The sequence below is a fragment of the Parasteatoda tepidariorum genome, chromosome 3 (assembly GCF_043381705.1).
Source record: "Parasteatoda tepidariorum isolate YZ-2023 chromosome 3, CAS_Ptep_4.0, whole genome shotgun sequence".
Lineage (NCBI taxonomy): Eukaryota > Metazoa > Arthropoda > Arachnida > Araneae > Theridiidae > Parasteatoda > Parasteatoda tepidariorum.
The window spans coordinates 56093721-56109269 of record NC_092206.1 but is presented as its reverse complement, the minus strand read 5'-3'; the positions used below and the strand labels follow the sequence as shown (position 1 = coordinate 56109269).

Here is a 15549-nt window from a genome sequence, read left to right as displayed (position 1 = left end):
CCAATATAATTTAAAAAGTAATATTACTGATATATTTGCTATAAATCACATAACAGTATTTATTAAAAGAAATGAAATATTAATGTATATTCTCAGTAGTTTTAATTTGCTAAACCAGGTAGTTTTTCAAGTAATAATTGTCTCTTATGTGAACTGAGGAAAAATATATTTTTTCCAGCTTTATTTTTTCAATTGGTAATTTTTATTTACACTAAATGTTAAGTATCAATGTAATCATTTATATAATAATAGATTAGTACACAATTGTATGTCAACACATTATTTATTACCTTAAACTGTCTGGAATTTATTATTAAAGGGTTGCGGTTGCGTAAAATTTACTATCGTAGAAATTCAGCTTTTTTGCCTTTTGGCTAATCTCATCCCGGAATTAAGGGCACCAAATATATTAGAATCATTAAATATGCGAACAAGCTGTACAATTATATTGGTCTCAGATATTTGTTCAATTTAATTTACAAAAAAAGAATACAATCTACTTTTGTAATATTCTCTATTTGAAGAAGGATTTCTGTATTTTGTATTACAAATGCTTGTATATTTCTAATTATTTTCATAACTATTTTTTAAAATTTTCTTTAAATATATTTTTTTTCCATTCATTTTGGTTTGTTTCCTAAGCTAGTATTTTTACACAAAATTGGTCTGTTTCAATTCTTCGTACCTTTCCCTATCCCAAAACAGTTTTTTTTTTTAAATTTTAATTTCATAAGTTATCGTTAATTTTTTAGGAACTTGAGGAAGCATGCATCTTAGCTTATATATAGTTTTCTTTAAGAATGCAACCAGAAAAAAAGTTAACAGAAATAGTTAGTTTCTCTTTCTGTCAAGCTTCACCTTTACCTGGGTGTTACAGAATCAGTGATTCAAATTTAGTAAACATGTGATCTCCATAAAATGTTCACTGTAGATACCATTTTATCAAGTTTGTTGATTAATTTTTTAAATTGAAATTAAAAAAAAGGAAAAATGAATGTGTTTGTATGTTTAGGAATCAAGTATTTTTTTTTATCATCATTATTGCAATTATCAAAAAAATTAAATAAGCATATCTAATGTAGAACAATGAAAAAAAAATCTCTAATTGAGTTTGATGTTTCCGGAACAGTATCGAAAAATCAAATTGTAGACATTCAGGTTATAAACGTTTTTCATTACTTTATCCTTATTCATGGAATTTATTGAAAGAAGTAGCATTATAGACATTTTTGGAATTGAACTCAGTGATCAATTCAGATTATTCGTATTTTATTGTATTCAGAATCTATCAGGTTTTGGTGATATATATCCAAGCATTTATTTCAAGGTCAATCTATCCTCATAGTTAAAAGTATAATTTTACTAAATATGTACAGGCTGTTCAGTAATTACCACTCTTAATGTATATTTTTTTTAAAACCATTTTAAATTTGCTGACTCACTCAAGAAAGGAAATTTATAAAAATCAGTTTGATAGCCAGATAAAAATATGGGGAGTTTTTAACAATCGCCTCTCAACTCCTCTCTATTAAACAAGTTTTAACATTTTCAGTTTTGCCTTCCTCAATAGTGTTATATTTGGTGATTTGTTATCATTTTTTCCTTTGTTTCAATATTAATTTGCAACCATTAATGTGTTAACTTAAATTTTTTTCTTTTTAAATTATTCTAATTAAAGTCTTTTATCTGAAACTTACTTCCTTTTTTTTATGTGCAGGGATGTTGCTGCCGATAATGAAGATGATGATCTTATTTTTGAAGATTTTGCTAGATTGCGTTTAAGAGGAGAAACTGATGCATAATCTTTGATTGGCACAATATTTATTTTGTATTATGTTATCTTTTTTTTTTTGCATTTTCTTTTAATTATTGCATGTTTATGTATGTGATAGTGAATACACATCCATGCTCTAAATATGACTGTGTATGCACTTTCAAACTGTTGTAAATATATAAATATATCAAATATAAGATTAGACAGATAATATCTATCTGTATATCAGCACCGGTATCAATTGCATTTCTGTATATTCATGTTTTTATTTCTTACTTCTAAGTCATCTTAGCCTTTTTTTTTTTGCAATTGAGCCCATAGATTTTTTGATTTTTCTAAATCATAATTACCTCATTTGTAAAATAGTTTTTAGTCAGCTTTTTTTTAATTTTTTGTTGAAAAAAATGATCTTTTTATATCTTTGTCCATTTCATTAAAGGTACTATTATCACAGATTCACCAAACTGTCATTAAAGCTGCACCAGTGCTTACATTTCTGTATTTGATCATTATGAATTCTGTGAACTACCAAAAAATAATCTCTTTTGTTGTTGATAATAACTTGGTTTTTGCTGTTTTAATGTCATAAATTGGATTCTGTATAATGGTGCTGTCAGTTTTATAGATTTTATGAGATTAAATTAGGAGGGCTCAATGGTTTGACCTTTTTTTTTTATAATGATACATACATACAGTTACACAGTTTAAAATTGCAACGAAAATTTCTCCAAATTATTTTTTACTTCACAATACACAACTTCAATAATTACATTTTATGCATGTTTTTCATTTCTAAATCTTTTGTAACTATTATATGGGTATTATTCATTTAAAACGGAACTGACTATTAGTCTTACAAGAGAAAATAAAAATCGGATTTCATGAAATTCAAATTTATCAAAATCGGCATGTAATGCAGAAATTTTTATTTTTGTTTTATTTTAATGATACGTTCATATTTATTTTGTAAATTTTTATTGTAAATGAAAGTTTACTTATTAGTTTGTTTGGCACTGTTTTTATAAATGTAATGAAGATAAAGTGATATCATCAGATAAATTATGGGATTTATAAACAGATATATTTCTTAGCTTCTGAATTAAAATATCTAATTGTTTATTTGTGTTTAAAAATTTTTTGCTGAATTGTTTGCACATGATGTTGGAAATTCCTTTTTAAAACTTATACTAGAATTTTTTTATTTTTTTTATTTTATTTATTTTTTTTTTTTTTGCATTTTATCTCCAAAGCCAATGTTTAAGTATTTTATTTCACTTACAAAAATTTGAAACTTGTTTAGTTTTTAGTAATTATTTTTATCTTGTATATAATATTGAAAAAGAATTTTTTTAAAATTTGAATTAAGTTCAATTTTTCTTCTTTAATCAAAGGAAAAAGTATTTTTCAAAGAAATTTGCTTTGCTCTCTCCATTGTTAACAGTTGATGATATGAGAAAAAAATTTAAAAAAATTTTTTGAAATAAAAAATTAATTAAAATAAAACTATTTATTATTACATTAAGGGGTTTACTAAGCCTTGTCGCCACAACATCTAAAAAGCCATAGACTGGTGATTATAAAAAAAAATGTTTTCAAATTTTAAAAGCAAAGTAAAAAGCACTTTTCATTTTATGCCAAACTGGTTTCTAAAAATGTTAAATTATTTGTTGATTTCTGGTTGGCATGCACTAGCAAAATAAATTTATCTTTTTTTCTGTTAGATATTTCCTCATGACTAGTATTTTCTTGTATAGCGCTTGGAAGTAAATGCAGCCAAACTCTGTTATAATAAAAGGTAGCTACAGAGTCTATTTGTTTTTTAATCCCTGTTGAAATGATCAAAAAGAAAAGTTATAACGCACAAAAATTAACAAACATGTCTTAAAATTGCTAACCTTTTATTTGCACTGAAAGGGAATAATGTATAATTTTTTTTATTATTTTTTGTGTCTTTCCTCAGCGATTACTCTCAACATACAACGCATGTGGGGTAAAATATATTATTTCTAACACTAGAACAATTTGCATCCCTTTTTTAAAAAAAAGTTTTTTTTCTTTTTCAAATGCAGATGGTGGTAGTGTAATTGTACCTTCTTCATTACTGTGATTGTAAACTGAACACAAACATTTGGGCAGGTACATGCACATTGTCTTGTGGACAACAGAAGGAGCAGGAGGTCTATAATCTATACAATAATTTGAATAGCAAGATCTGTTAGTTATTGCAAACACCTCCCATAATTTCTTATCAGTCATGCTTTTGGATTCAACTGGTTGTGCAATTCATGTTATGTATGAAGGAGCTCATATTGTTTCCCATTAATGCGTACCTTTTAACAAATTGAAGTAAAGAAGTGTTTTTAAAACCTTAAAAGGAAATGAAATTTCATTAAACTATTGAGCTTCAATTTTAATTTTAAAATTATGTATTAATGGAAAAATATATGAAAGATTTCACATTGTTTTACTTTACTGCTTATCTATCTGCAATTTTTAACAAATTGAAGTTAAAAAGTGTTTTCAGACACTTAAAAGGAATTTAAATTTCCTTAAACTATTAAATACTCTTTTAATGAAATCATTTTCAAAAAGTTCATAAAAATGCCTCGTTAAATGCCAAGAATACTTGTAGTGACAGATTTTTATATATGTTCTTTAAAATTAAGCCATTTATTAAACATATTCTTGTTAAATTAGATCTTGTAATAAAATAGTTTAATGGCTATTTATTATTTTTAGTGGGCCATTTATTATTTTTTGCCCAGGATGCTTCTAGTAACCGCTTTTTGTGTACGGTTTTTAAAAATTCACTGTTTATTAAAAATTTCTTTGTTAAATTAGGGCTTGTAATAAGAGTTTGGCTGTAAAAAAAAATTTATTTTTTCTAATCGAGTTGTAGTTTAACTTTTTTTTGTTGTTGCTTTTAAATTAAAGCTGTGCATGTACTAATATTTCTGTGATACTTTTATTCTACTGTATGTGTGTATCTTTTTTACCGGTCTAATTCTATTGTATTGAGTGATTTCATAATATTTTGCTGCTAGTCTACATTTATCAGATTAGTAAATATTTTATTTAATATATTTGAAATGTAATTATATTGCTGTTGAAGTATAAATATTGATTTGTATAAGATGTGAAAATCATTACAAAATTTATGAAAAACTAATTAGCGTTAATAATTAAATTGCATTTGAAGAAATATTTCACATATAATTTGTGATTATATATTTCTTAACTGTAATCTATCATTTTTATCTTGGGTTTATAACTAGCATTACATTTTATTCGCTACAATATTTATTATTTCACATTTGTTAACAGAAAAGTCATATATCACATCATATGCCGACGAATATTAATAAATTGCCAATTGAAATCATATAATATTTGCTTTCTTTTATAAATCAGCACAAACATTATTTGGATGATAAATCAGGTGTGTTTATGAATTTTGAAACTATTATTTTTTTTCTTGCTCATGTAAAATGCTTCTGGATCGCTTTGATATTTATACTACTGACATAGAGATCATTATTTGAAGATTATAAATAGTTAATTATTCTAAGCAGCCCTCATAATCATCCTCATTGTATTTCATGTACGTGTATTCATATTTTATGTCCCATTAGAGTGTTGTGAACTGCTGATTAAACTCAACATATGTCCAATAATTCTTTTGAAACGTCAGGTGCTGTAGTATAGCCAAAAGTAGCTTTCCCCTGATTTTGTGAAAATATTTTGTACTATTTGATTCGTAGGTTAACTCACGTGCCAACTGCAAAGAAAAGGAATGATGCTATGTTTTTTTCTTCTTCTTTAAAAAATTAATTCAGGTTTTGTATCTTTCATTCACCTTTTTGCAAATAATATTTTAATTTGAGACACAAATGAACATGCATTCGTCTGAAAAAACCAGCCATTTTTTTTTACTAATAGCTTCAATTTTCTTGTGTTATAGCTGTAAATTTGCTTCCTTTGTGAACTTTTTTCTTAAAATTTAATTTAAAAAAATATCCTGAGATATGAAAAGGATTAATACAGATATGCAAATAAGTAGAGCCTGGATTTTGATAATCTGTGAAAAATATCCTTTAAATAGGAAAATATGCCTTTAAAAAATTAAATATTTCTTTCAAATAGAAAAGTTCCCTTTTAATGAAGTAAGAATTTCAATCAGAAATATTTATTTTTTAAAGTAATATATAATTGTATTAGTATACAAATTTTAGTCAAAATGGGGATGCAATTGTTATTAAAATTTAAAATAAAAGTTAAATGTGGAAAAAAGTAATATTAAGGGAAAACAAGATTATACTTTTATCAAGAATTACAAATCTTGATAAAGTTATCTAAAAGACAAAAAAGTGTCCTAAAATGAAAAGAAATGGCAGAAAATCTCAAAAAATGCAAATGTCATCATAATCTGGGATTTTCTAATAATTATTTTATTTTAAATAAATTATATAAATAAATAAGATTTTTTTAAAATTGATATTTTAAATGCGCAAATTATAATTCTGAATCAAAAAATTGAAGATTCACTGCTTAAACTTTTATTTGAGATATTTTTCGTCCCAGTCTTGTACATAAGGATTTTTTAAATTGCTAACTTTTCAACTAAACGTTTTAAACGATTGTTGTAACTTTGTATGTTTTTATCAATATGTTGGTAAGTGCTTGCATTGTACACCTGTAAATTTTGTGTGTTAATAATGATATATATATATAGAGCTGCCTAGAAATGTTTGTATTTGTACAGTCAATATAAATGGTATGAATCATATTTGAAGGAATTTCCATGATTACGTATTATGTTGAAAAAACATAAACAGTACTAATAAAATATTTGTTAATATTGTAGCTTGAGATTGACTTTGTAAATTGACTGTGCTTACTTTTGCCAATTGTGATGAGTGTTTGCTTCAAATATTACATGATTAAGCAATTGCTTTATGAAATTCTTTGAACAAATAAGAACAAGCATTTTTGTATTGTGAATTATGCACTAAACTTGTTTTGATTCTACATTTACTAGTTTTCACCCCTTTGGCTGTCGCAAAATCGCATTTCTTACTGCATGCATCTCTGCATAGTAAAAGCTGCAGAGCTGCATGCATAGCAAAACCAGCTTCACTGCATTATTAGAGTGGAAAAAGGTTTATATGGAAGAAATATTCTCCCAAAATCGCTCATTTGTGACCGCCAAAGGTTAAATGGCAGACATCTTTAAATAAGTTTAAATTTTAGGTTTTGGGTAAAGTGTCTGAAGTTGAGATATTGAAATTTTAATTGAGACTTCAGCAACTGTACAAGTATTATTTAAATGAAAAATACTAGAAAAGATTTAGTTATTACTATAATTTTTTTTCAGTTATAACTTGTTTAATTATATTATAACTTGTTGTTAAATTTGTTTTTTTATTCAGTATTTTTCTAAAATTAAACTATAAATCTGAATAATAATCATAATGAATCAATTTATGATGACAATAAAACAATTTTTTGTGTCCCTAGCACATTTTTTTAAATTTTGATACTGAAATCCTAGTTAAGTTATGACACATGATATTTACTCATTGTATTTTATTTACACTACAATTGTTTAAAATATACAGTTTTTAAATTTAAAACAAACCAGTTTAATTTATAATCTTTATGTCAACGTTATATGTTTATTAAGCAGTTTTCAAACTGTGCACAGGAATCAAATATAATTATGTTTTCATATATACTATTTCAAATTAATCTAATCTGAGCTTTTACTTTTTCTTCAAAAAATTGATTCAATTTATAGTTACTTGATAGAATGTCTTTTTTTTTCTTCCATTTCTCACTTGAAAATCGTTTTAGACCAATTCATCTATGTGTTTGTTTTAATGTAGAAAAAGTATGTGTTCCACAATTTCTATATAAATGGCATATTATTGGCAAAAATTTTTTTTCTTGTGAAATTTTTTATTTCCCCCCCCCCCTCATCATCTTGGTGCACTTAGATTGATCAGTAACTTCCATAATAGTTTGGCAAAGAATGTGATAAAAATTTAAATGCACAAAGTTTCTAAATTTTTAATATTTTATTTTGAAGTTGTACTTCATAGCATATAATCTTACCGCAGAGCTTGCTACAGTTGTAATGTTACATTTGAGAAACTAAATGTATGCATATTTTCTGAGCTCATTTCAAAAGATATCTAAAATTAAATAAAATTTTCCTAACTGAAAATGTTTGCATTTAATCTTTAAAAAAAATAAATGTAAATATTTTTTTAGTTATGACAAAATTGCTGTTAAAAGGCAATATGTATAAATATTTATATAAGATTTGCAATTTTTACAAAATGAAAAAGAAATTAAAAATATAGGTTTAAAAAATTGTATTTACAATGTGAGTATTTAACTTTTTGTGTTCATATTGTATTTAAGTCTACATTTTTACTGCATTTGATTCCTCTAAAAGATGCAAAAGGGAAACTTAACTGTAACAAAGACTATGTTTTCTTATATATAGACCGAGACCGATATTTTTCAGGTTTTCTTAATGTTTTAATTTAGGACAAAATCATCTTCTTGAAATTCAAGCAATTTTTGTGTGTTACCCACACAAAAATTGCTTGAATTTCAAGATGATTTCAAGATGACAAACATTCCGATTCTCTATTGAAAAAAAGTTATCATTAGTGACATGAGAGAAGTTTGAATGTTGCGTTCAAGCTCTTAATCAGTTTTGAAGCTTATACTTTCTCCAAACTAATAAAGAAAATTTTTTCTTCGTTGCAAGCTTTGGTTGCTCTAGTGATATAAGATTTATTGTTTGCTTACATTATTTCAAGCTCCTCATTGTTCTAGAGCAGATGTTTCAAACCTTTTCAGCTGTATGGTCCACCAATTTTGTAAAAGTCACTTCCAAGCCCACTGGCTATTAAATATAGAAGTTAAGTCTAGAAACTTTGGCTTAAAGGCATTCAGGTTTATTTAATGCTTGGCAGGTAGAGCGATGTTTGCAATGAAGAGGGTAGTTCTTTATTTATTTGGAAAAAAACATAACTAGGCCACTGAATAGTGCTTCAAAATGATTTTCAAGCCCATCTCACATCTCTTGGCTATGTTTATGTATATATATATATATATATATATATATATATCGTGTGTAATAAATTCATTTTTTTAAGAAAAAGGAATTTAAAATAAAATTAAGGGAACAAATGTTTAAATGTTGTGAAATACCATGGCAGCTCCCATTATCATAATATGGTTGTGTTTTTTTCTTTTTTCATTGCTACTTAAAAATTAATTTGAAGATATTCTTGTTGTTTATTTAATTATGTGTTTCACAAAAAATTGATCATCAAATGTTTTGTAATCAGTTTGATCCAAAGTAGATAGAACAAACATGTTTTTATCGATTTTACTTCTGAAATTACTTTTCTGCAAAAAATAGAAGATTTAAACCTGTGAGATTTAGTTCAAGCTTTTTTATGATCTTTAAGCTGATTGCTTTTATGCAAAAAAAAAAAAAAGTGGTTTTACTTATGTTTGAAGAAAAGTACAGTAGGTCCAGTATTTAACTAGCTCAGGAAACAGAAAAATGCATTTTCTTAGTATTAAAAATAACTCAAAATTTTGTAACAACCACAATTTCTTCTCCAAATATTTGCTTTTTCCTGCGCTCTCTGAATGACGTCAAAACTTATTTCATAATAATTATACACTAGAAAACCTTTACTGATCTTAAAAGATTGATATTTTTTGTTTTCAAATTCGATTTACATTATTTGAAACATTATTTCATGCTTCTAAAATTATTTTCCTAGCTAAATTGGAGGAGAAGAAATTCTTAAAGAACACATTAGAATTCATTTATAAGATTGTACCAATCAACAGACTCAGTTTTTCTCATTAAATCCAGAATCTTGTTGAATGTGGAATATTTTAAAGTGGGTCCTACTGTAGAGTGTAGTAGAAAAATTTCATTAAAATTTTTTTATAGTGTTGAGAAATAAGAAATAGTTTTAAATTTTTGTGTTAATTTAGTTTCCATTTTTCAGTGTATCAAATGTATACTATTTTATATATCTTTATATGTATAATTTTAATTAATTTTGAATCTTTACTATTGTTGAATATGAAATGTTTAATAGCAATGATTGATTTGTATTTTTTTTTTAAAAATTATGGTTTTTATAAATACTATATGATTTTGAGTGTCTTTTTTTTTTTTTTTTTTAAANTTTTTTTTTTTTTTTTTTTTAAATAATGTTAAATCACTTTATTTTAAACTGTACATACTTTATTATTTTTAATTTATAGTAGCGTTTGTTGCTGAATCAACATCTGTATAAAGTGTTAAAAATATTTTTACTGTGTCAGGCTATAAGACTATTAGAAATTAAAACTCATTATGCATTTTGATGTTAATTACACACATGTATATTGTTTCATTTAAATTCTTTTAAAATCTTTCCTAATTCTCTGTTATGAAATCTTATCCCATTTTAATATTTTTTTTGGTTTATGCAAAACTCTTTAAAATTAACTAATTCAATTAGGTTCACAATTTCAAAGTTATAGGGAATGCAAGGTTAAGTGACCATCCTTAACTGCTATTACAATACAGCTAATATACATTTCTAATAGTTTGTAATGTTATTGATTATTATACGTTATCTTTACACTACCGAAAATTTTTATTCTGTATTAACAATGTGTGAAATGATCAGGTATAAGGGTAAAATTTACACTTTTAAGTGAATTTTATTGCTGGGCTTTTTTAAGTCAGATTATTATTAAAAAATGTAATCCACATTTTAATACCTTTCGAACACATAGCAAGCCTTTGTTACCACTTTGTTGGACTTTCTTCCTAACAATTTTATTCGTCCTGAACCTCTTCTATTACAAATGTGGTACCGCATAGCATTTTTAAACACATATGATTTATAAATTCTATCAAACATAGATTAAATATCTTAACAACAAAGAATATTATTTAGTTTTAGTAATGACCAATAATTTTTTTAATTTGAGTGAGTTTTAAAATCAGAAAAATTAAGCTACCTTTTCTGAAGCCACGTATAATACTGACGCAGACAACCTAGGCATCTGGCTTACTCGATTATTGTACTATAAAAAAGGAAAACTTAAAGGGATTACTTTACTCACCCCCTTCATATATAGATATAATATCCTTTATGAAAATATCAGTCCAAAATATGCTTACAAATATTTGAGATTTTAAGAACAGGAAAATAATTTTAAAAAATTGTTATGAACTATTACATATAAATTTTAGTATGAGACATGTAAGGCTTATTTCACAGCTAACCAATAAGAGAAATAAGCTAACTTAGTGGCTCATTTTAAATGTTTATTGATTTTTTTCCTCCTTCAGGACATCATCTTACAAGGGAAGTGTGTTTGAAATTGGAGATACCCATTGCAATCATAAAATTTAAAATTTTTTTGAATCTGATGCTTTTCAAATTTCTAATAGCACTAAAAGTAGGCTTAGTTAACTATTATGCTCCATGCTGTTGTGTATTCGTTGTGTATTGTAGGCACCTCACACAACAGTCGTCAAAATATTATTTCCTATGAACTCCAAAGCCTGAGTTAGAGTGAATTAATTTTTAATGAAATGTATTTTCAAATTTTTATCAAACTGGATGGTATTTTCTACTGCAAATATACTTTCAGCTTATTATGCCTGTTCTAGTTTGTCTTTATAATTAGTGTCATTTGTTGATTCTTATTTATTTTTTTTACATTAGATTAGTATTTTTTACAAAGAGATTAAGAATGAATTCAGTAACACATTTATCAACACTTGAAGAAATCGAATATCAAACCCAGTATACATATCAGCCAACAGAGCGAAATCAAGAATACTGATAACAGATTTATATCATTAAAGGGCTATCATGTTTTTTTTAATCGTATAGTTATTTAACAGAATTGTTAATTGAAAGTTATCAAAATTAAATAAAGTGATAGCTGTTAACAACTTACAAATTTGAGTTTACACCTTAGCTTACCAATTTATTTTGCTGAGAAAAAAAAGCAGCATTTCAATAGTGTTGCCCAAGATAAGATAGAAATGGGTTTGTTGCCATCACTTGACTGGAAAGGTTTTTCCTTATACTTCCGTTAGAATTGAAGTTATCCAGTAGAATTGTGTTGTTTCCACTGGTTATTAATTCAGAAATGTTAGTGTCTTGCTTAAAGAGTATCGTTTATTAATCACTTAAAACTAACTACATTTCTTAAATCATTTGTTGTAGAATTATCTGTTTCGAAACTTGGGTGATAATTGTCCTTTTAGAACAATTTATTTATCCAACTTCATTTTTGTGTGTGTGGATAGTGATTACGGTTTGAAATAACTTTCACTTTTTGTGAAATACCAGTTTTAAATTATCGCTCAATAATTCATACCCATGAACAAATTTTTAGAAATTGATTTCTGTTTTTTTCAATATACCATTCCCTATCGAGAAATAGGTTTGTTCACCTGGTATGTATAGAGATCTGATCTAAAGAAGTAGTACTATCAAATGATTAATAAAAAAAAAAATTGTTCTCACGAGATGTTTCTTAAGTTTTTTAAAAAATTTGTTTTATACACAAGCATTTTCAACCTGTTTTAATTTAAGAAAGGACTTGTTGATAAGGGTTATTTTTTTTAAATAATTTTCTGGTGTTGTGCAAAATATTTATAAATTTTAGAAATAAACAAAAAAATATATTGTTTGCTATAATAGAAGTATGCAAAAAGACAAGCAATAAAAAAAAGCTAAATATAATGCAACTCTATTATAGTATTTTTTTACTTCTTCACTGTCTCTGTAAAATAACAATGTTTACAATAGTACTCAGTCTAGCGATTACAAGTAATAACAGTGAAAAAAGAAAAAAAATGCCTGCATATTTCACAATTTATAAATTAATCGATTCGTTTCTGTTTAGAAACACCTTATTAAATGGAATAAATTCATACTAGGACCCTCTCAAAAAGTACCCAATAAAAAATGCTAGATCTTTTTTTAATTATTATGTATGATTTATTTCTGTTATTAGTAGTTTAGTGTAAGCTTTTTGTTCATGGATGTCAAAGTTGGATGTTTCAAGAGCTCTTAATTACATCCTTTGCTTTACTAAATGAAATTTAAAAACAGTTTTGCTTGTTTCGTCACTCCTTTTCCTATTTTTTAATGATTAATGCTGTAGTTTTTGCAGTCTCTTTTTGTACTGGGAACAATAATGAAATATTCCCAATTTTGTGCATTGCTGTTTCTTAAAGTTCTGTAATAAAATTCTAGACTTCTTAGTTTTTCAAGGCGTCTGTCAACTTGTCTTGGAATAATTTACTTTCTTTAAACTGTGTTGTTATGCCTTATTTTATCAATAATAATAGGGTGGTGATCACAATTTTTTAAGGAAAAATTCTATAAAAGGCACATTTTTGAAATTTTCCTCTTTAAATACATATTTTTTTAATTAATTTAAAACTAAAGAAAATATCTTTTGAGTAAAAAATTTTCTACAATGCTTAAGCAATGTAAAATTTCATGGCTGATTTTTAACACACTTGTTACGAAAAAATAACGCATATTTTTCTTATATTTTTACCCATAGATCTTCAAAGCCATTCCCTAGTGTTGACAACTTATTTCAATAAATTGGAGAAATTTTTTTTTTTTTTAACCGAACTGAATTAGCAGTAAAGTAGTTGCGTGTAAGTGGTTGTGATCAATCTTTTTGGTAACTTTTCCCGTTGTTATATCTTATGCTGTTGGTACATTGTCTTGAATTTACTATTGTTAAAAATTAAGTAAAAAAGTTCTAATTTAATTTTTTTTTTTTTACTTAGTCAACATTATTACCTTGATTTTAGTGTTCAATTAAATAAAATAAAGCTTATAAATTATTTGATTTTTCGACAACTTTTCACATAGTTGCTATTAATTTTATATAATTTTTGTTTAGATTTAAAAAAAAAAAAATCTTACAATTTTAATTTAACGAAATAATTCTAATATGACATTTTTCTACTTTTTACAGTTTTGTCTTGATTTTTAACATTCAAGTTAAAAGTATGACTTAAAAAGTTCTGATTCTAATTTTTGATTGTTTTTCACATTATGTATTTTATTCCATCAGTCAATTTTTTCTCCCTATAATTTATAATTCTTTTTAAATTCAAGCTTAAAAGCTCTCATTTAACAAAATAAGGAAATACTTGAGCTTTTCAGTGTGTGTATCCTAAACTGGATTACACTCACAAAACAAAATAAAATTCCTTTTTTGTATTGTATATTAGGGGTGGGATGAAATGTATGATGTTAAATTTTTTTATTATTATTTTGTGTTATTTAAATAATTGTTCTATAGTTAGTAATCAATTTTGTGCTGTTTGCTTATTGCTTTGTCAGTCTCGTTGCTTTTAGTGTTTTTGAAGATTTGTAATTGCTTCTGTGAATTTATGTGCATGTAATGTGGACATTTGATAAAAAGCTTGTGCTGCATTTGTGTTTCACACTTGCTTATGGCATTTGTCGTTATCTGTTGTAAAAATTGCTCATAACACTCCATGTATTTTAATCTCTACATAGAACTGATCTGTAGATTATAGAACGACTTCAAGAAACCTTCCATTGTTGATGTCCTCAAATGGACTTGAAAATATGTTCTGGAAAATAACTAGATTAAGTTGAGATAAATAAGCCATTATAGTCTTATAACTTTTTTTTTAAACTGTTGTAATTTTGTTTTGTTGGCTCGTTCTTGCTAGTTGATTGGCTTTTCTAAATGGAACAACTGTCGTATTTTTTTTTCTTTAAATAATTCACATTTCTGAAGTATTTTAATTCCATATTGTTATTGCGTATATATTTGTTTTTATGCTTGCACTTCTATAAATGTTCAATTAGTAACCTTTATACTGAAAAAAAAAAATTTATATCTGAGAAAATGAAATTAAAATATTTTTGCTTGGTATTGTCATTGTCTTTTGTTTCTTTCTTTAAATATTTTTCTTGTTCTAAAAAGTGGACACTTGAGATTTTAAGACACAACACAATTTAATATTTAATTCCAGCTTTCATTTAACAGTAAAAAGTAACGAACTCAATGTTGCGGGTCAGTGAAAGGTATCGTAATTTCGTGACCAACGGTATTATGTGGTCAGCATTGCGACACTCTGGTACCGATTGATTTAAAGCTGGGTGGGCGGAACGGGAGAAAAATATCCATTATATATATATACATAACATTGTAAGGGAAAAAAAATCGAGGTCTAGAAACTTTTTGTGCTATAAAATTTTTTTGAAGTATTTTGTAAAAAAACATTTATTATCTTTACTGGCAATAAACATCCTCTTGACTTATTTTATTCTTTAAAAGTATGATATTTGTCACAATTCGAAGAAAAAAAAAACTGAACTATCAAAAGTTGATTTATCAGCAAAAAATTCTTGAAATTTTCAAAAAATTTTCTTAATAAATTATTTGAATAAACCTTTTTAAATACTTAAATATATATTTAAAAAAATTTAACGACAATTTTTTTTTCTAATGATACCAAAATTTGCTTATAAATAAAACAAATGTAGACATAAACACAGTCATAGTTATGGTTCAAAAAATATCTTTAGTCCTTTTTCAGTAAGTACTTAACGCAAAAAATTTTCATAAAACCCTGTGACATGACGGTGCACCAATGTAATATTTCACTCGGAATTAGCCATATTACACATGTCGAGCGTTGCTTCATGGTT

At 25.8% G+C, this 15549-nt stretch overlaps 2 protein-coding genes across 2 annotated transcripts in view; both read left to right on the top strand.

Annotated features, from left to right (window-relative positions):
• The window catches only part of LOC107449817 (beta-arrestin protein kurtz), a 47926-nt gene extending 33156 nt beyond the window's left edge, over positions 1-14770 (top strand). The window contains exon 13 of the mRNA XM_016065476.3: positions 1718-14770. Coding sequence (XP_015920962.1) covers positions 1718-1802 — 85 coding nt within the window. The 3' untranslated portion in view covers positions 1803-14770. The remainder of the gene's footprint in view (positions 1-1717) is intronic.
• LOC107449808 (general transcription and DNA repair factor IIH helicase subunit Xpd) overlaps positions 1-15549 on the top strand; it is a 363770-nt gene that overhangs the window by 301101 nt on the left and 47120 nt on the right. The window lies entirely within an intron of this gene.